At 42.2% G+C, this 22,912-nt stretch overlaps 1 protein-coding gene across 2 annotated transcripts in view; it reads left to right on the plus strand.

The window, feature by feature from the left end:
• Positions 1-22,912, plus strand: part of LOC109923277 (solute carrier organic anion transporter family member 2A1-like) — a 168,324-nt gene that overhangs the window by 117,490 nt on the left and 27,922 nt on the right. For both annotated transcript variants that reach the window (XM_048604665.1, XM_048604666.1), the window contains 2 exons: positions 588-669; positions 10,694-10,858. In XM_048604665.1, the coding sequence (XP_048460622.1) occupies positions 588-669; positions 10,694-10,858 (247 nt within the window). The remainder of the gene's footprint in view (positions 1-587; positions 670-10,693; positions 10,859-22,912) is intronic.

Raw genomic sequence — 22,912 nt, forward strand, 5'->3', positions numbered from 1 at the left:
TCCTAACTCCCTACCTACACTCACCTTTACTGGCTTCATCCCCGCCTCTTCGACCTGTTTGTTTCCTCTCCACCTATCCTCTCCTCTATCCCTCTTCTATCCGCCTCCCACTCTCTCCCTATTTATTTCAAAACCCCCTTCCCCTCCCCCTTTTCTGATGAAGGGTCTAGGCCCGAAAAGTCAGCCTCTCTGCTCCTATGATGCTGCTTGGCCTGCTGTGTTCATCCAGCCCTGCACCTTGTTGTCTCGGATTCTCCAGCATCTGCAGTTCCTACTATCTCTAAATAAGGACAGCTTGGGTTTTGTGTGCTTTGGCCTCCATTTGATTCAGGCAGATCATAAATTGTGATACCTGAGGAAAGGATTTAACAAATTTAACCCCTGATATTCAAAGATATAATTTTTAAAAATGTTTTGATGTTTATACAAGCAAGGATTGAAGGGATATGCATTTACTGTTGAGATGGATTGAAAATTCATTGCCAGGCTAGGTCTCGTCTGATTTCATTTCTGCTTATTTTCATTTCTCCAAGGTCATTTCTCATTGTGGCTATTTAATCTTCAGATATCATAACTTTGTTTTGTAGAAGTCAGGCAGCGAGGCTGATATGCTAAGTGAGACGGACGAACAAAAAATGGAAGAAATGTCACTCCAAGAATTCATCAAGAGTAAGTCAAGTTGAAGCTATTTTGAACAAATGTGTGACTTTTCCTTGATCCTGTTTCTTGTCTATCAAAGCAGCAGCTGACAGCTACACCTTGTGGCTCCGGTTCCTGGAAACTGCAATTTAGGAATTCTACGCCCTGTTTTGTGCTCCCTCTGCCCTGGATTGGATCAGGTCTGCGTGCTGTACACAGTCCAGTTCGCACACATTTGCTAAGATGGTGTTAAAGATAGTATTGGCTAACTAACAGAAGGCAAATATAAACTAGAAGAAGCAAAGAACTATGGATGCTGGACCCTTGGAGTTTCATAGAATCATTGAATTCTAACAGTGTGGAACCAGGCCATTTGGCCCATCAGGTCCACATTGACCCTCTGAAGACCATCTTCCCCAGATCCAAATTTTCCTCCTGCCCGGTTCTCCTATCTCTGCAACCCTACATTTCCCATAGCTAGCCCACCCAGCCTGCACATCTCTGGATACTTTGGACAATCTAAAATGGCCAATCCACCTAACCTGCACATCTTTGGATGAGTCTAGTTGAGTTTCTTTTGAATGATACACCCCCAGGATATTGATAGTGGGAGATTCAGTGATTGAATGTCAAGTGGCAGTGGTTATATTGTGTCTTATTGGAGCTGGTCATTGTCTGGCATTTGTGTTGCATAGATGTTACTTGCCATTGTCAGCCCAAGCCTAGATGTTGTTGCATTTGAACATGGACTGCTTTAGTATCTGACAAGTCATAAATGATATGGAACATTGTTCACCAATGATTGCACATCCCCATTTCTGAACTTATGGTGGAGAGAAGTTATTGAAGAAGCAGCCGAACATGGTTGGGCCTAGGACACTACCTTGAGGAACTCCTGCAGAGTTGTCCTGGGGTTGAGATGACTGACCTCCAACTATCTTCCTTTGTGCCAGGTATGACTCCAACCAGCAGAGTGTTTGTCCACTGATTGCCATTTACTCCAGTTTTGCTAGGACTCTCAGTTGAATATAGCGTTGATGTCAAGGGCTGTCACGATCACTCACCTCTGGAATACAGATCTTTTATCCATGTTTGAACCAAAGTTGTAATGAACTCAGGAGCTGAGAGGTTCTGACAGAACCCAGACAGGGCATCACTTATCAGGATATTGCTGAGCAGGTGCTGCTTGATAGCACTGTTGATGACACTTTCCATGACTTTACTGATCGAGAGTGGACTCTGGGACAGGAAATAACAGAGTTGGATTTGTCCTGTTTTTTGTTTATAGGAAATCTTCCATATTGTCAGGTAGATGCCAATGTTGTTACTGTACTAGAAGAGCTTGGCTAGGGGAGTGGCATGTTCTGGAGCACAAGTCTCCAGTACTATTGCCAGAATGTTGTCAGGGCCCATAGCCTTTGCGGTATCCTGTACCTCCAACAATTTCCTGATATCATGTGAACCAAATTGAATTAGCTGAAGACTGGTATCTATAATGCGGAGGACCGCTGATAGGGCTGAAACAGACCATCCACTTGGCTGAAAATTGCCGTGAATGTTTCAGCCTTACCTTTTGAACTAATGTGTTGGGCTCTTCGTTCATTGAGGTTGGGGAGATTTGTGGACCCTCCTCCGATGAGTTATTTAATTGTCCACGACTGGATGTGGCAGGACTGCAGAGCTTAGACCTGATCTGAAGGTTGTGGGATTGCTTAGGTTTATCTATCACTTGCTGCTTGGCACGCAAATAGTCCTGTCTGGTAGCTTCACCAGGTTGACACTTGATTTTTAGGTATGGATGGTGCTGTTCCTGAAATGGCCATTCTGCAGTCTCCATTAAACTAGGGTTGATCCCCTGGCTTGATTGTAATGGTTAAGTGGGGGATATGTAAGGCCAGAAGGTGGCAGATTGTGCTGAAGTACAATTCTGTAGCCGTTGATGGCCCACCTCATGGATGCCTAGTCTTCTTTCTCAATGTGTTCAAAGTCTGTTCCATTTAGTACAGTGATAGTGCCACTCAGCATGTGGAGGGTATTCTGAACGTGAAAGCGGAATTTCAGCTCCACAAGGACTGTGCAGTGGTCAATTTTGCTGATATTGTTACTGATAGATGCATCTGAAGCTGGCAGATTGGCAAGGATGAGGTCAAGCACGTATTTCCTTCTTGTCTGTTTCCTCCTCACCTGCCGCAGGCCCAATCTAGCAGTTACTTCCTCTGGAACCCAACAAGCTCAATCATTAGTGCTGCTTAGAGTCAATCTTGGTGGTGGGCATTGAAATCCCCCATTCAGAGTACACTTTGGACCCTTGCCATCATCAGTGCTTCCTCCAAGTATTGTTCAACATGGTTCATGATTCATCAGCCAAGAGAGGAATAATCAACAGGAGGTTTCCTTGCCCATATTTAACCTGAAATCATAAGACTTTATGGGGTCCAGAATCTATGTTGAGGAGTCCCAGGACAACTCCCTCCTGACCATATACCACTGCCCTCAGCCTCTGCTGGGTCTGCCCTGCCTGTGGGACAGGACATAACTAGGGATGGTGATGGTGATGTCTGGGAAATTGTCTGTAAAGTATGATTCTGTGAGACTGACTATGTCAGTCTGTTGCTTGACTAGTCTCGGAGACAGCTCCCCCAATTTTAGCACCAGCCCCCAGTGTTAGTAAGGAGGACTTTGCAGGGTTTGCAGGACATTTCCTTTGCAGGCTTCTCTCCCTGTCTAGGTCGATGCCTACAAGATGATCAGAGGATTAGATAAGGTGGACAGTGGGAGCCTTTTTCCTCGGATGGTGATGGCTAGCACGAGGGGACATAGCTTTAAATTGAGGGGTGAGAGATATAGGACAGATGTCAGAGGTAGGTTCTTTACTCAGAGAGTAGTAAGGGCATGGAATGCCCTGCCTGCAAAAATAGTAGACTCGCCCACTTTAAGGGCATTTAAATGGTCATTGGATAAACATATGGATGATAATGGAATAGTTTAGGTTAGATGGGCTTCAGATTGGTTTCACAGGTCGGCGCAACATCGAGGGCCGAAGGGCCTGTACTGCGCTGTAATGTTCTATGTTCTATGTTCTATGTTCTATGCCAAGTGGTCAGTCTGCTTTCATTGATTGATACAATTGAGTGGCTTCTTAGGCCATTTCAGAGCCAACCACATTGCTGTTGGTCTGGACTCACATAGAATCCCTACTTTGCCGAAGGAAGCCATTTGGGCCATCGAGTCTGCACTGACCCTCTGAAGAGCATCCCACCCGTGCCCATTCCACCCACCACCACCCCGCCAACCTTATTCCCTGTAATCCTGCATTTCTGATGAATGATCCACCTAATCTATACATCCCTGGGCACCATAGCATGGTCCATCCACCTAACCTGCACGTCTTTGGACTATGAGAGGAAACCGGAGTACCCAGAGGAAACCGACGCAGACACGGGGAGAACGTGCAAATTCCACACAGAAAGTTGCCCGAGGGTGGAATCAAACCCAGTTCCCTGGCACTGTGAGGCAACAGTGCTAATCACTGAGCCAAAGTGCCACCCTTAAAATATACATGAGGATGGCAGAAATCCAGATGGGTTTTTCTGTAACAATTGACAATGGTTCATGGTGATGATTAGATTATTAATTCCAGATTTTTTTTATTGAATTCAAATTGCACCATTGGCAGGATTTGAACTTGGGTCCCCAGAACATTATCTGAGTTTCTGGATAAACAGTCGATTGACAGACCATTGCCTTCAAATGGCTTATGCTCTTTGTGTTCTGGTTTGCATGCTTCTGTGATCTGGTTTGTGAGCTCCCTGTGAAGTTACTCGAAGGAGTTGGGAAATTAAAATGTATAACTCTAATTTGAAAGTAAGAATTAAGCTGCATTTCTATTAATTGATAACAGCAGAAAAAATACATTATATTATACTTATAAGCATTAATTTGATCAATAGAGGAGTGGCATGACAGGTGTAACTCCTGGAGTGCACATCCTGTTCCATGTGGGAACTCTAGGACTTTTCCTGTAACCTGGAGAACCACATCTGCAGGAAGTGTTACCTGTCAGCTACCACAGATCTAGGCCTGGTTTCAGAACTCGGGAAGTAGCTGGTGTGACTGTGGTATATCCAAGAGATTAAGAGGTTTGTAGACAGCACATGTGGAGTATTCAGAAAAAAAGGGAGCACGTACCTACTAAGCAATCAAGGGAGAAAGGACATGTGGTGCAGGGATCAGTCACACATATACATCCCATTTTGAGTACTGATGAATCTCAGAATCACAAAAGTGTAAGGATAGAGAAGAAGGCTATTTGGCCCATTGTGCCTGCACCGATGAGAGTGATGGTTCATCTAGGGAGTATCAGCATTGGCTCAGCTGTACGTGGGGATTATAAGGAAAGTTGAAAGAAAAGCTGTGACAGGATTGGAATTTAGAAGACTTAGATGTGAGCTCATGAGAGATATTGGATTCTTAAAGGGCTTGATAGGGTAAACTTTGAGAGGATGTTTCCCTAATGAGAGAGTCAAGGACCAGACAATACAGTGTCAGAATAAAGGGGACATTAATTTAAGACTGAGATGAAGAGGAACCTCTTCTCTCAGACATTGAGTGTCTTTGAAACTCCTTGCCACAGAGAGCAGAGTTCTTCTGTATATTTAAGACTGAAATAGACAGATTCATGATCAGTAGGGGAATCAAGGGTTATGGGAAAGGGCAGGAAAGTAGACGTGAGGAGCACAGGATCAGCTATGATCCTATTAATTGGAGAGCAGGCTTGAGGGACCAGATGGCCTACTGCTGTTCTTATTCCTTGTGACCTTAGGATCTTATTAGAGATTTGTTGGTTATAGGAATAAATGAACATTTCTGACTTGACTTTAATCCAGGATGGTGTGTGCCTCCTTGGCATTCGGATCAGGGATGTCACTGAGAGGCTGCACTGCACCCTGAGGGGATTGGGTGACTAGCCAGCAGTCATGATCCATATCAGTACCGTTGGCTTATAGAAAGCAGCATATAGTCCTGCAGTCAGACATTAAGGAGTTGGGTGAGACACTAGGAAGCAGACCCTCAAGAATAGTAACTTCTGAGTTACTCCCAGTGCCACGAATAAGTGAGTTTAGACATAGGTGAATAAAGCAGATGAATGCAAGACTAGAAGGATGGTGCAGGATTCAGGGGATTAGATTAGACATAGCCATACAACATTGAAGCAGGCCTTTTGGCCCATCATGTCTATGTCGACCAACAAACATCAAACTACACCAGTCCCATTTACCTACACTTGCTCCATAGATTACTATGCACTTGCATGTTAAATCTCCGCCAGATGTTTCTTAAACGTTGAGTACCTGCCTCTGCAACTCTCCCAGGCAGCCCGTCCCATATTTCTACTGGCTCCCGGTGAATTTTTTTCTCTCTCATCTTCTTTAAAACACTTGCTCCTCACTTAAACTTATGCTGTCTGGTCTTGGACATGTCTTAGATTCTCATGATCTATTCTGTCTATGCCTCTTATAAGTTTATATATCTCAATCAGATACCTTTCAGCTTCCTCTGCTCCAGGGAAAACAAACCTAGCCTCTCCAGTCTGGAAACAAAAAATGCTGGAAATCACAGTGGGTCAGGCAGCATCTGTGGAGAGAGAGCAAGCTAACATTTTGAGCTTAGATGGCTCTGATGCAGAGTTATCTAGACAAGCCTATTCAGTCACTCCTGATAACTGAGACTTTCTACCCTCAGGCTACGTCCTGTTGAATCTCCTCTGCACCCTCTCCAGTGCAATCATGTCCTTCCTATAGTGTGGTGACCAGAACTACACACAGTATTCCATCTGTGGCCTCACCAAAGTTTTATAAAGTTGCTTGCTCCTATATCCTACACCCTGGCTAATGAAGGCAAGCATCCCGTATGCCGCCTTCACCACCCTGTCTGCTTGAGCTGACAGCTTCAGGGATCTATGGACTTGTACATTAAGGTCCCTTCATTCCTCAGTACTCCCGAAGGACCTATCATTTATTTATTAATATACATAGCAAATGGCTGGAGTCCCAGCACAGATCTCTGTGGTACGCTGTTGGCTTCTAAACACAAAAAAACCCTCCACCACCACCCTTTGTCTCCTATTTGTAAGCTAATTTTGAATATATTTTGCCAGCTTGCTTGGATCCTATCAGCTCTTATCTTCCATGTTACTGCGTTGTCAAAGGCCAATCTGAAGTCTATTAAACCACATCAACTGCACTATCTTCATTAAAATATTTAGTTACCTTTTCAAAAATAAAACTCCATTCAATTATTCAGGCAGGACTTCCTTCTAATAAACCTCCATCTAATAAATCTGTGCTGACTACCCTTGATCAATCCCTGGCTTTCCAAATGTTATTTATTCCTGTCCCTCAGATTTTTTCCAATAATTTCACACCCTGATGTCAGACCAACATGGTTCGTGATTCCCTGGCATTTCCCTCCTGCCCAGATCAGTTTTAGAGGGACGTGAACTGCACTGCTTGGACAGGGCTTGTACCTGAACAGAGCTGGGACTGAATTCCTTGCAGGTTGTTTTGCCTGTGCTATCTGGTAGGGTTTAATCTAATTCAACAGAAGTATGGGAACCGGAAGAAAATGTCAGAGAGAAATACCAAGGCACACAGATACAGGGAGAGATAATAGGGATTAGTAATACCTAGGTGGATTTAATGTAAAAGGAAAGGTAATCAAGTCTATATTAGTGTTATTATACATGTATGTGAATGCATGTAATGTGGTAAATACATTTGCTGAGTGACTGGTGCAGATTGCCAAATGGAAATATGAAGTATGTCAATAACAGAACCCTGGCTCAAACAAGAGCTGGATGTGATATAAAATATTTGTGCATGCAAATTGTTCAGGGTAAATAGAAAAGGAGTGCTAAGAGGAAGGGGGAGAGGTAGTGGCAACTGCCGATGCTGAAGAATCTGAGATAACGAAGTGTTATCCTTACCCTTATAAGGGTCCAGACCCGAAACGTCAGCTTTCCTGCTCCTCTGATGCTGCTGGGCCTGCTGTGTTCATCCAGCTCTGTATTTTTTTGTCTTAGCTAAGAGGAGGGGTATGTTATTGATTAAGGAGAAGGCTGCAGATCTGAAGAGAAGGATCAAGGACAGAATTGATTTGGCTATTGCCAAGTACCAATAAAGGTGCAATGACATTGCTTGACATTGTCTTTAGACCACACATTAGTGAAAAGATGTAGAGAAGTAAATTTACAAGGAATTTACAAAGAAATGCAAGAAAGATGGAGGAGGTCTAATGGCAAACATAGAACACAGAAGCATACAGCACAGGAACAGGCCCTTCGGCCCACTGTGTTTGCACCGACCATGATACCATTCTAAACTAATCCCGTCTGCCTGAACATGATCCCAATCCCTCTATTCTCTGACTGTTCATGTATCTGCCTAAATACCGCTTAAACGTTGTTTCCACCACCACCTCTGGCAGTGTGTTCCGGGCACTTAATACCCTTGTATGAGAGAGTTTTTTTTAATACGATCTCCTTTAGACCTTCCCCTCTAACCTTAAACCTACATTCCATAGTATTTCACATTTCCACCCTAGGAAAGTGACTCTAATTATCCAACCTATCCGTGCCTCTCATACTTTTATGTACTTCTAACAGGTCGCCCCTCAGTCTCCAACACTGTTGCAAAAAATTTGTCCATCCTCTCCTTATGCTAATACACTCCAATTTAGGCAACATCCTGGTAAACCTCTTTTGATCCTCTCCAAAGCTTCCACATCCTTCTTATAATGCAGTGACAGAACTGCACACAATATTCCAAATGTGGCCTTACTAAAGTTTTATACTCAGTGCCCTGACTGAAAAATGCATGCATTCTGTATGCCTTCTTTACCATCTTATGTTGTATTGCCACATTCTGGGTGTTATGGACATGCACCCCAAGATTATTCTGTATATTGATGCTCCCAAAGGTCCTGTATTTACTGTATTCTTTCCACATGCATTAGACCTCCCAAAATACATCACCTCACACTTGTCCAGATTAAACTCCAGCTGTCATTTCTCTGCCCAACTTTTCAGCAGGCCTATATCCTGCTGCATCCTTTGACAACATTCCTCACTATTCACAAATCTAGCAATTTCATTGTCATCTGCAAAAGTACTAATCAGATCACCTACATTTTTGTCCAATTCATTTATCTCTATTAAAAACAAAGAAGTCCCAGCACTGATCCTTGCGGAACACCAGTGGTCACAAAGCATCAGTCAGAAAAACGCCCCTTAACAATGACTCTCTGTATTCTACGACCAAGCGAATTTTGTGTCCAACTTATCAACTCACGGATTCCATGTGGCTGAATCTTCTGAGCCAGCATTCCATGAGGGACCTTATCAAATGCTTTAATAGAGTCCAAGTAGACAACATTCACCATCCTAACCTCATCAGTCATCTTTGTCACTTTTTCAAAAAACTCAGATTTGTGATACAAGACCTCTCCTGCACAAAGCCATGCTGACTATTCCTAATAAGTCCACTGTTTTCCAAATGCAAGTAAATCCTGTCCCTAAGAATCTTCTTCAGTAATTTCTCCAAGAATGTAAGGCTCACTGGCCTATAATTTCCCAGGTTAGCCTTCTGCCCTTTATAAAAATAACAGCATTGGCCATTCTCCAGTTTTCTGGGACCCTACCTGTGGCTGAGAGGATACAAAGACATTTGTCAAGGCCCCAGTAATCACATTCCTTGCCTCCCTCAATATCCTGGGATAGGTTCCGTCAGCCCCTGGAGACTTTTCTACCTTAATGTTTTGCAAGACACCCAACACATCCTCCTTCTCAATATTGACATGCCCCAGAATATTAACATACCCTCCCGAATCTTATGTCTTTCTCCTTGGTGAATACCGACATGAAGTACTCGTTAAGGACCTCACCCACTTCCTCTGGCTCTGTGTATAAATCCCTACTTTTTTCTTGAATGGATCTACCCTTTCACTAGCTACCTCCTTGATCCTAATAAAAATACCTAGTGGTATTATCTCTGGACTGTCAATCCAGAGACCCAGGTAATGTTCTGGGGAAACTGAGATTACAAGGTGTAGAGCTGGATGAACATAGCAAGCCAAGCAGTATCAGAGGAGCAGGAAAGCTGACGTTTCGGGTCTAGACCCTCTTTCAGTCTAGATCCGAAACATCAGCTTTCCTGCTCCTCTGATGCTGCTTGGCCTGCTGTGTTCATCCAGCTCTACATCTTGTTATCTCAGATTCTCCAGCATCGGCAGTTCCCACTATCTCTGTAATGTTCTGGGGACCCAGGTTTGAATCCCACCATGGCAGAAGATGGAATTTGAATTCAATAAAAATCTGATTTAAGAGTCTGATGCTGGCCCTGAATCTGTTGTCAATTGTCAGGAAAAACCCACCTGGTTCATTGGGAAACGGCCATTCTTACGTGGTCTGGCCTACATGTGACTCCAGACTCTCAGCATTGTGGCTGAATCTTAATTGCCCTCTGGGCAATTAGGGATGGGTACAACTTTCCTTTCATGAAGCTGACTCTGCTTGATTAGATTATGATTTTCCAAATGTGCTGCTATTACTTCCTTAATAATTCCTTCCAACATTTTTCCAACAATCAGGGACCAAAATCCACAAACCTGTTTCTCCCCACAAAATGTTTTAATGAACAAAAACCCATTAATCTCAGTGTTAACAATTTGATTTTCAATAGCCACTTGTCAAAAAGAGGTTCAAACCTCTATGAACTTCTTTGTATTGTTTCCCAATTTCACTTTTGAAACGGCTGGGTTTTGTCATTTTCAGTTTGCTTCAATTTATGTTTATCTTCTGGGCATCGGTTTGTATATTCTGTGAACTACATTTGTCGTTTTATTCTGTACTGTATTCCAGTATTTATGTTCTCAGCTCTAATTGTTTCATCTCTGCAGTCTCTGCTCTGTGCTGTGTTGGGTATTCACTGGTCTGTCCGATTGGCCTGTTCTGTTCTACTAGTATTATATCTAACTTGTATATTCTCTTCTCTTACAGTGTTTCCCAAAATGTTTGCCAAGTTGCTGTTGAATCCATTGTTTATCATTATCGTGCTAGCTCAGTGCAGTTTCTCTTCCATGCTTGCTGGTCTCTCCACGTACTTCAATAAATTCCTGGAACAGCAGTACTCCACAACAGCTTCCCATGCAAATTTTCTCATAGGTAAGTGGAGTTATATGAGCAGTGATTGATTAATTTATTACATATTCATTGTTATTTGTCCAAACATTAGTCAACACCAACTCGGCTCATTAATTGTCAAATGTTTCCCATGCCCTTGATTTTAAATGGGCAGAATCTCCAATTCCAGAATCACTTTAATCCTCCACAGTTTTAGGTTTCCATGATGGGCATTTTTTGGATACAAAGTGGATGTTCTCATACATCCTGTGTCAAATGATATTTGTCATAATTTATATACTCACTAAATCAACCTTTGTCCTTTCGTAGCATCCTTCACTATGTACTGTCCTTCCAAATTTATTGTCAGTAGCATGTGTGGCTATGTAGACTCAGAATAATTTATGTTACAAAAGGAGGCCAGTCTGCCCAACAAATCCATGGTGGCCCTGTATGGAACATTCTAGTCATTCCCCACTCCAGCCCTCTCTCGTGTCCCAGATTTAGTTCCTTCAGTACAAATCAAATTTTTCATAAGTCTCTGATAGCATCCACCTTCACCAGCCTCTCACTCAATGAGAAGCAAGGTTCCCTCTCATATTTTCCCCCACCCCTTGCAATTTCAACATCTGATAGTCCTTGTGCCCTCAGCTAATGGGAATAGTTTTTCTTTATCTACTTACTACAAATCTGTCATGATCACATTACTTATATTCTCTTAATCTCATTCGTTCCAAGGAGAACAATCCCAGCATCTCCAGATTTACATTTTTGCTAAAATTATTCGTTCTTGGAAACAATATGGTAAATCTCCCCTGCAGCCTCTTAAGAGCCTACACATCCCTCCGAAAATGTGGTGACCAGATCTGGATGCAGTACTTGAGTTGGGGCCTAACCATGACTTTATCAAGGATCTGCACAACTGATTTCTATTTAAACAGCCCAAGATCCTAATTACTCTCAATATTTCCTTTAAAAAGTTCAATACACTTGCACTCCCAAATTCCTCAGTTTCTGAACATTCTTTTAGAACTGTGCTAGCGAAGTGATTGCTGGGCCCCTAGCTGAGATATTTGAATTATTGATAGTCATGGGTGAGGTGCCAGAAAACTGGAGGTTGGTTAATATAGTGCCATTATTTAAGAACGGGGTAAGGAACATCCAGAGAACTGTAGACCGGTGAGCCTGACATCAGTGATGGGTAAGTTCTTGGAGGGGATTCAGAGGGATAGGAGTTACATGTATTTGGAAAGGCAAGGATTGATTAGGGATAATCAATATGGCTTTATATGTGGGAAATTGTGTCTCACTATTAACTAGGTTGAGTTTTTTGGAAAAGTGACAAAGAAGATTGATGAAAGGAGAGCAGTGAATGAGGTCTATATGATCTTCGGTAAGGTGTTCGACAAGGTTCCACATGGTATACTGGTAAGCAACGTTAGATCACGTGGAATCAGGGAGAAATAGCCATTTGGATACAGAATTGGCTCGAAGGTAGGATGGTGATGGAGGATTGATTTTTGGACTGGAGGCCTGTGACCACTGGTGTGCTGCAAGGATCAGTGTTGGGTCCACTGTTTTTTGTCATTTATATCAACAACTTGAATGCAAATATAATAGGTATCATTAATAAGTTTGCAGATGACAGCAAGGATGTCTAGGATGGTGTGTTGCCTCCCGGGTGCCAGGGTTCTTGATGTCTTTGAGCAGTTTCAGGATATCCTGAAACGGGAGAGAAAGGATTAAGAAGTCATTGTCCACATTGGCACAAATGACATAGGTAGGATGAAGGAAGAGGTCCTGTGAAGACAATTCAGGGAGTTAGGTAGGGAGCTAAAACGCAGGTCTACCAGGGTAGTAACCTCAGGATTATTACCTGTGCCACAGGCTAGTGAGGCTAGGAACAGAGAGAGAATGCAGTTGAACATGTGGCTACAGAGCTGGTGTAGAAGGGAGGGCTTTAGATATGTGGATCATTGGGATGTCTTCTGGGGAAGGTGGGACCTGTACAGGAAGGACAGGTTGCACCTAAACTGGAGGGGCACCAATATCCTGGGCGGGAGGTTTTGCTAGAGCTCTTTGGAAGGGTTTAATTTAGTGTGGTGGGGGTGGCAATCAGAATACTAGGCCAGTAAGTGCAGGGACTGGGAACAAAAGTGTGACAGAGATATACATAGCACAGAGTAAGAGCAGGCACAGGCTCAGAGGGACTGGAGATCTGGAATGCATTTGCTTCAATGCAAGATGTATAGCAAGTCAGATGAACTAAGAGCATGGATTACTGCATGGAATTATGATGTTATTGCCATTACAGAGACATGGTTAAAGGAGGGACAGGACTAGCAGCTTAACATTCCTGGACATCGTTGTTTTAGATGGAACAGAAGGGGGAACAAAAGGGGTGGGGGGAGTTGCACTGGTGATTAGGGATCACATCACAGCTGTGTAGAGGGAAGACACATTGGACGGATCTTGCATTGAGGCATTATGGGTTGAGCTCAGGAATAGGAAGGGTGAAATCACAATGTTGGGAGTTTACTATAGACCTCCCAACCTCCCCTGGGAGACGGAGGAGCAGATATGTAGTCAGATACTGGAAAAGTGTGAAAAGAGCAGGGTAGTTGCATTGGGTGACCTCAACTTTCCTCTTAGTAACTGGGAATCCCTTCGAGCCAGGGGCTCAAATGAAGAGCAATTTGTTAGTTGTATCCAAGAGGGCTTTTTGAGGCAGTATGTTGACAACCCAGTCAGAGAGGAGGTCATATTAGACTTGGTCCTAGGAAATGAGCCAGGACGCGTGATTGATGTTTCAGTAGGAGAGCATTTCAGGCTTAGTGACCATAATTCCATAAGATTTCGAGTAGTCATGGAAAAGGACACAAGTGGCCCTCGGGTGAGGGTGCTTAATTGGGCAAAATCCAATTCCACCCAAATTATACAGGACCCAGAGAATGTGGATTGGAAGCAGTTATTTGAGGGAAAATCTACCTTTGGCATGTGGGAGGCTTTTAAAGACCAATTGACTAAAGTGCAGGACATGAATGTCACTGCAAAGCTAAAGGATAGGAATAGCAGGATTCAGGAACCATTGATGACAAGGGAAATTGTAAGGTTAGTCAAAAGAAAAAGGGAAGCATACGACAAGTATAGGCAGCTACAAACTGAAGAAGCTCTGGAGAAGCACAGAGAAATTAGGAAGGAACTTAAATGCAGAATTAGGAAGGCAAAAAGGGGCCATGAAATGTCTTTAGCAAACAGGGTCAAGGAGAATCCCAAGGCTTTTTATGCATATGTTAGGAGAAAGACAATAACAAGGGAAAGAGTAGGCCCATTCGATGACGAAGCGGGGTAGTTATACATACAGCCACAGGAAGTGGGGGAGATCCTGAATGAGTACTTTATCGGTTTTCACCAAGGAGCAGAGCAGGACTAATGTTGAGGTCAGGGATGAGTGTGTGAATACTCTAGAGAATGTCAACATTATTGAAAGAGGAAGTTTTGGAAATCCTAAATTGCATTACGATAGACAAGTCCCCAGGACCTGATGGGATTTACCCCAGGTTACTCAAAGGCAAGGGAGGAAATAGCTGGGGCATTGGCAGATATATTCACACCCTCGTTGGCCACAGGTGAAGTTCCAGAGGACCAGAGATTAGCAAATGTTGTTCCCTTGTTTAAGAAAGGATGCAGGGATAATCCAGGAAACGATAGGCCAGCGAGCTTGACGTCTGTGATGGGGAAGCTCTTGGAGAAGATACTGAGGGACAAGATACGTGCACATTTGAAGGAAAATGGACTAGTTAGTGACTTGCAGTATGGTTTTGTCTGGGGAACGTCATGTCACACCAACCTGATCAAATTTTTTGAAGAGGTAACGAGGATAATTCATGAGTGAAGGGCTGTGGATGTAGTTTATCTGGACTTTAGTAAGGCATTTGATAAAGTCCCACGTGGCATGTTGGTACAAAAACTAAAATCACAAGGGATTCAGTTGGCCTGGATAGATGGATAGAAAACTGGCTTGGTCATAGAAGACAGAGGGTAGTGGTGGAAGGATGTTTTTCAGAACAGAGACTGGTACCTAGTGGTGTTCCACAGGGGTCAGTCTTAGGTCCTCTGTTGTTTGTAGTAAATATAAATGATCTGGAGGAAAATGTGGGTGGTCTGATAAGCAAGATGCTTATCTTATTGCTGATGACATGAAGATTGATAGAGTTGCTGATAGTGCCAATGACTGTGAAAGTATACAACAGGATATAGATAGATTGGCAACTTGAGCACAGAAATGGCAGATTGAGTTTAATCCAGACAAATGCGAGGTGGTGCATTTCGGAGGATCAAATTTAGGTGTGAATTATATTGTAAATGGTAGAACCCTTAGGAACATTAACATTCAGACAGATCTGGGCGTGTAGGTCCACAGTTCCCTGAAAGTGGCAACACAGGCAGCCAAGGTGATTAAGAAGACATATGGTATGCTTGCCTTCATCGCCTGGGGCGTGGAGCACAGGAATTGGCAAAACATATTGCAGCTATATAAAACTCTTTCTCGGCTGCATTTGGAGTATTGTGTGCATTTTTGATCACGACACTACCAGAAGGATGTGGAAGCTTTGGAAAGAGTACAGAGAAGGTCGCCAGGATGTTGCTTGGTCTCCAGGGCATTGACTATGAGGAAAGGTTAAAAAAACTAGGATTGTTTTCACTGGAAAGACAGCAGCTAAGAGGAGACCCGATAGAGGTCTACAAAATTATGAAAGGCATAGATAGGGTGGATAGTCAGAGGCTTTTTCCCAGGGTTGATGTTTCAGTTACAAGGGGGCACAGGTTCAAGGCCAGAGAAGGAAAGTTTAAGGGAAATGTGCGAGGGAAGTTTTTCAAGCAGAGAGTGGTAGCAGCCTGGAATGCACTACCAGAAGAGGTGGTGGAAGCGGGCACGTTGAAGACATTTAAGAAGCACTAGATGGGTACATGAATAGGGAGGGAATAGAGGGATACGGGTCAAAAAATGGCAGGTTTATTTTTAGATTAATTAGGTCTTGATGGTCAGCACAGGCTTAGAGAGCCAACGGGGCCTGTTCCTGTGCTGTACATTTTCATTTGTTCATTTTGTTCAAAATTGGTGGTGTGGTGGACAGTGAAGAAGGTTATCTCAGAGTACAATGGAACGTTGATCAGATGAGCCAATAAGCCGAAAAGTGACAGATGGAGTTTAATTTAGTTAGGTGTGAGGGGTTGAATTTTGGTCAGGCAAATCAGGACAGATGTATACACTTAATGGTAGGGACCTGGGGAGTGTTGTTGAACAAAGAGACCTTGGAGTGCAGGTTCATAGTTCCTTGAAAGTGGAATCACAGGTAAACAGGTAGTGAAGAAGGTGTTTGGTACACTTGCCTTTATTGGTCAGTCCATTGAGTATAGGATTTCGGAGATCATGTAGCGGCTGAACAGGACATTGATTAGGCCACTTTGGAATACTGCGTTCAGTTCTGGTCTCCCTGCTGTAGAAAAGATGTCATGAAACTTGAAAGGGTTCAGAAAAGGCTTACAGGGATATTGCTGGGGTTAGAGGGTTTGAGTTATAGTGAGAGGCTAAATATGTTGGGGCTGTTTTCCCTGAAGCATCGGAGGCTGAGGGGTGACCTTATGGAGGTTTGTAAAATCATGAGGCGCATGGATAAGGTGAATAACCAAGGCCTTTTTCCCAGGGCAGGGGAGTCCAAAACTAGGTTTGAAGTGAAAAGGGCAAGATTTAAAAGGGACGTAAGGGACAACATTTTCACACAGGTGGTGGTGTGTGTAAGAAATGAGCTGCCAGAGGAAGTGGTGGAGGCTGGTACGATTACAACATTTAAAAGGCATCTGCATGGGTACATGCATAGGAAGGGATCTAGGCCAAATGCTGGCAACTGGGACTAGATTAATTTAGGATATCTGGTTGGCATGGACAAGTTGGACTGAATGGTCTGTTTCCATGCTATACAACTCTATGACTCTAAGTCTGTATTACTTTCCCAATTTCATTCTGCTAAAATGTATCAAGTCATGTTTCTCTATATTAAGTGCCATTTGCCACATGTTTGCTGAATTGTGTGAGCCTGAGTTTATACAGGCACTTAGTATCATCTTCACTGTTTCCCACTCCTCCAGGTTTGGTAGAATGAGCAAATTTTGAAATTCTACTCTGTATTCCAAGGTCCAAGTTATTAGCGAAAAAAAGCAGTGGTCTGAACATGACCCTTGGTGAACAATATTGTTCCCACCCTCCAGTCAGAAAAAATAATCCTTTTCCACAATTCATTGTTTCTATTCTTAAGTCATTAAAAAAAAATTCCAATTAGATAATAACCCTCCTTTCCCATGAGGCTTTTATTGTTAACCAAGCTTTTGATTGGCAGTTTGTCAAGTGTTTTCTTCAAATCCATTTAGACAACATCTGACACATTTCAATCATCAACTGTCCTCTATTACTTAGTCAAAAATCCACATTGGATTAGCAAAGCATTATATATCTTCGACAAATCAATATTTGCTTTCCTTAGATAACTCAGACCCCTACAGGTCCCCATTGAAATTTTCTGTAATTGTTGTTTCTATGACCTTGCCCATTGTTAATGTTAAATCAATTAAATTGTAGTCATGAGGACAACTTGTTTTGCGTAAAGGTGTCATATTTATCACTAACTAATCCTCTGACACCACCTCTATATTTGGAGAAGAATGGAAAATCAAGGCAATCTGGGATCTGAATGATCTAGATCAGGTGCCTTATCTATCCCGGGTGTAGTCAGCCTTTCCAAGACCCACCCTATTGGTCCACCTGATCCTTTCCCTTTTTATATAAAACTAATGACATTTCTAAATCTCTGCAGGAAGTTTGAACTTAAAATATAAATACCGTTCGTCTCTCCACCGATGCTTCCAGACTTGCTGAAATTCTCTAGCACATTCTGTTTTGATTCCGTTCTATCCCTGACCATCCAGTTATGACTTGCATATTGATAGAAGACTTTTGGTGATCTCTATTAACTGCCATTTTAGTCTCATATTCTCTCTTTGTCAACCTTATTTGTCTCCTCACCTCCCCTCCCCTCTCAATTTCACCTGATTCTCATTTAATGAATTCATCTGGACCCGCATCATACACCCACCCACCTTCCTTTATATGTTTCATCATCATCTCCTCCTCGGTAGAAAAGAAACTCCATTTTTGGTTTTCTGGTTTTTCTCCCTTGCTGGATTACACCTATCCCGTATCAGACACATTGCTTCCTTAAGGAACCCCCTCCATTGTTCCATTACACTCTTTCCTGTCAATTTTGATTCCCTTTCACCCTGGATAGATCTGTGGTGAACACAGTTAAATTAGCTCTTTTGGACTATAGACATTCTACTTTATTTTGTTCCTTGCTTCTCCTCATTGCTGTTCTAAACCTGATGATTTGATGACCATTCTTTCCATATATTACCCCATACACACACACAGTCTATTTGGCCTACTTCATTCTCCAGGCCCAGATCAGCAATGTGTCTTTCCACGTCAAGCCAAGCACATACAGACCAAGGACATTCTTCTGAACACATTTCAGAAATTCATCCATCTCTTCTTACCCTTTCCTTGAATAATATTCCAATGAATATTTGAGCAATTTAAGCTCTGTATCTTTACTCCGTAAGTTCTTGCACAGCTCTGTTATTTCCTGTAAATTTACCCTCTTTTTAACTTTCTGTCTTTCTTTCTCAATCTGTCTGGTTGGAGTCATATAGAATCACTCCAGGAGGATAATCAGACCCTTTTTTTTTGCTTAATACAAATCCAGTGGACTTTGGTGTCTCATCCTTAAGGACATCCCTATTCTCCCAAGACTACATTATATTCCTGGTGTATGTTGCTACCCCATCTCCTTTATAAAATGTTTCTATATTTTCTGAACACTTTATATTCTTAAATATTAAGTGTGCAGATCTCACCATTTTTAAGCCACATTTGTTTCCCTTCTGTCGTATTCCCACACAACTATTTCTACTAGTAGCTCATCAAACTTATTCATTCCATTTGAGCATTTACACACATGCTTTTTATCCTTTGCATTCCTTGTAATACTTCTTACTCAACTGCTTCCTTTTCTACAAGTGATCAATAATCACTTGATGTACCCTTGTCTTCACTTTTAATTTTAAATCCTGGTTACCCATCCCACATGGTATCAGGAACAAGAATAGGCCAGTAAGCCCTCAGCCTGCTCCACCATTCAAGAAAATAACTACTTTAACCCAATAATTGATCTACCTCTACCTTAAAAATATTTGAAGTCTCTGCATCCACTGCCATTTGAGGAAGGGAATTCCAAAGACTGTCAATCCTCGGAGGAAAAAAAAATCTCAACTTGGTCTCAAATGGGAGATCCCTTATTTTTAAACTGTGACCCCTAGTTCTAGAATAGAACAAAGAAAGGCAGATGCTGGAAATCTGGAACAAAAACAGAAATTGCTGGAAAATCTCAGCAGGTCTGGCAGAATTTGTGGAAAGAAAGCAGAGTTAACATTTTGAGTCCAATGTGCCTTCTTCAGACCAGTTCTGGACTGGACTTGAAAAGTTAACTGTGCTTTCTCTCCACAGATGCCACAAGGCCTGCTGGGTTTCTCCAGTAGTTTCTCTTTTTGTTACCCTTAGTTCTAGATTCTCCCACAAGAGGAAACATCCTTTCCACATTCACCCAGTCAAGTCCCCTCATGATTTTGTATGTTTCAATTAAGTCTTCTAAATTCCAGAGGATACAGGTCTAATCTTTCTCAGAAGGCAATCCACTCATTCCAGTTGTTAGTCATGTAAATCTATTCTGAATTGCTTCCAACACATTAACATCGTTCTGCAAGTATGGCATCCAGTACTTTACGCAAATTTCCAGATGCAGTCTCACTGCATAATTTTTTTAGTGCATTTGCAAAGTGAGGAGCGTCACTAGCTAGGCAGCATTTATTAATCATCCCTAATTGTCCTGAGGGAAGTTAACAATCAACGACATTCTGAAGTCACATGTTAGGCCAGACCAGATAAGGATGGCAATTTCTGCCCCTAAAGGACATTAGTGAATCAAAAGGGTTTTTCCCAACAATTGACAATGGATTTGCGGTCATCATCAAACTGTTAATTCCAGATGTTTTATTGAATTCAAATTCCACCATCTGCCATGATGGGATTTGAACCCGGAACATTACCAGGGTTTCTGGATTAATAGTCCAGCGATAATGCTACTGGGTCATCACCTCCCCATCATCTTTATCAAATGCCTTCCAGAAGTCCTTATTAACAATTTTCCCCTGTCCACTACCACAGTCACCTCTTTCAAGAAATTCAGTGAGATTTGTCAAGCATGACCTGTCATGAATCCATCCTGGCTGTCCCTGATTAACTACCAGTTTTCAAAGTGTTTTCAAGAGATTCAAGATAGACAAAGGCCCGTTAGCCCAACATGTCTGTGTAAACCGATAACCATCAAACTATACTGGGTATCTCGGTTAATATGCCTTGGCATTTTAAGTTAAATGTTGAGTACCTGCCTCCACCCCCTCTCAGGCAGCACCTTCCATATTTCTACTGCCCCCTGGGTGATTTTTTTTCTCACATCTCCTCTAAAACACTTGCTCCTCACTTAACCTTATGCTGTCTGGACTTGGACATGTATTAGATTCTCATGATCTACTCTGTCTATGCCTCTTATAATTTTTTTACATCTCAGTCAGCTACCCCTCATCCTCCTCTGCGCCAGGGAAAAGAAGACTAACCTATCCAGGCTGGAAATCATATCGGGTCAGGCAGCATCAATACACTTTTTATAGTTTTGCCATTACCCACCATACTTTACGGAGGATTCCTGACTGCTTCTTTAACCTGTCCTGTTTCTTGTTTCTGAAACTGTATTGACATCTGCCTTCCATTTTATAATTTTAAGTCCTTGTGACCATCCTATTTAGTCTTTCCCTCAAGACATTGATCCCACATCACAGCCTGCCACAACGATAAAGTTCCTTCCCGTTCCAGTACATATGCTAGTGCCCCATGAAATGGAACCTATCTTTCCCTCACTGCTCCTTCAGCTACTTGGTTACTTCCCTAATTTTCTTATCTTTGTGCTAATTTGTTTGTAGCTCTGATCGTAATCAGTTAGAAGCTTTTAGTTGATTAATGTTATATTTATATATGTATTTATATATAATATACGTAATTGATTAATAATAATGATTAAAATTAATCAATTAAAACCTTCTAACTGATTAAAGATTTTAACAGCACCTTAGGTTTGTTTAGTACATCGTCATAAGTAGTGTGACCCCCTGATTTTTTTAATTATAAATTCTGGTCTAATACTACCTCTCACTAACACCTGAAGAAGGAGCAAGACTCCGAAAACTTGTGTTTTCAAATAAACCTGTTGGACTATAACCTGGTGTTGTGTGATTTCTGACCTTGTCCACCCCAGTCCGACACTGGCACCTCCACATCATGTCTGCATGGAGTTTGCACATTTTCTCCATGTCTACATGGATTTCCTCTGGGTGCTTCAAAGATGTGGAGGTTAGATGGCTTGGCCATGCTAAATTGCACCGTAGTGTTCAGGGATGTGCAGGCTAGGTGGGTTAACTCTGGTAAATATGGGGTTATGGGGCTAGGGTGTTCCCCTCACTTTAACTTCGGTCTTCTTTAAATTCTCTAGACTTTTTACTCATGCTGTCAGTAAATCCCTTAACAATTTTAATAATAATAATACGCTTCTCTGAAATTACTGCTATTTAGATTAGTCCCTAAAAGCATAGTCCTTACCAACTAATTGGCTCACTGCATTTCTGTGACATCACTGTTTTTCAGTTGCGAGCAGCTGAATGAGTGAAATGTGTTTATTTCTTCCAATACCTCCCTCACTTCCAATATCAACCTGCTCAAGAACCTCTCAGACCTTCTTCCCAAATTCTATACCTACATTGTCCTCTTAAGTCAAGACAAATGTGAAGTATCCATTTACCACTCTACTAATGTCCTCTGCCTTCACACACAGATTGCTCCCTTGATCTTTAATGGGATTCTTGATAATGGCAGTCTTGGGATTCTCCTTAATCTTGCCCATCAGTGTTTTTCATGCCCCCCCCCTTTGCTTTTTTAATTGCTTTCCTATGGTCCCCTCTGCATTTCTTACACACCTCTAGGGCCTTAGCTGATTTATTCCTTTGGCCCCTGTTATATTCAGTCCTGAATATTCCTAGATATCCATGATGATCTGGGCTTGTTGCTCCTACATTTCATCCTGAAGGGAATATGTTGGGCTTGAGCTCTCAATTTCTTTCTGAACACCTCCAACTGTCCTGCTGTAGATTTACCCTCAGTTAACTGTTCCCAGTTGACTTTGGCCAGATCCTGCTTCATGTTAATAAAATCTGCCTTCCCAGAACCCAAAACCATTTTCCTCCTTTTCCATAACAAACTTAAAGTGTATAATGTTGTGATTGCCATCGCTAAGATACGTCCCCACTCTTACCTCGAACACCTGTCCGGCTTCATTCCCTAGAATTAGGACCAGATGGTCTCCTGTTGGACCATCTATATGTTGATATAAAATGTTCTCCTGAATACATTTCAAGAAATCTGCCTCCTCTAAACCCTCACTACTATGATTATCCCAGTTAATGTCAGGGAAGTTTTTTGCACCCCTCAGTGAATTGTCTACATATCTACTCCTCAGTTTTCCACTGATTGTTTGGGGGTCTACAATGCAATCCTAGCAGTGTGACTTCTCCTTTCTTAATCCTGAAAAGTACCCACAAAGCCTCATTTAATGACCCTTCCAAGATATTGTCCAGCTTTATTGGACTGCCTCCTTAATTAATAATGTGACAACACTTCCTCTTTTGCTCACTCCTCTGTCTTGCCTGATAGATCCTATACACTATATTGTGTTGCAGTTCTATTTTTCTCTCAACCACAATCGGTGTGCTGGCAACAGTATTGCAATTTCACATGTCAATCCGTGCCCTTAATTCATCTGTCTTACTTATGATACTCCTAACTTTAACAAAGAGACCATCCAGCCTTGCCTTACTCTC

Source organism: Rhincodon typus, chromosome 13, assembly GCF_021869965.1.
Source record: "Rhincodon typus isolate 14 chromosome 13, sRhiTyp1.1, whole genome shotgun sequence".
In the NCBI taxonomy this organism is placed as follows: Eukaryota; Metazoa; Chordata; class Chondrichthyes; order Orectolobiformes; family Rhincodontidae; genus Rhincodon; species Rhincodon typus.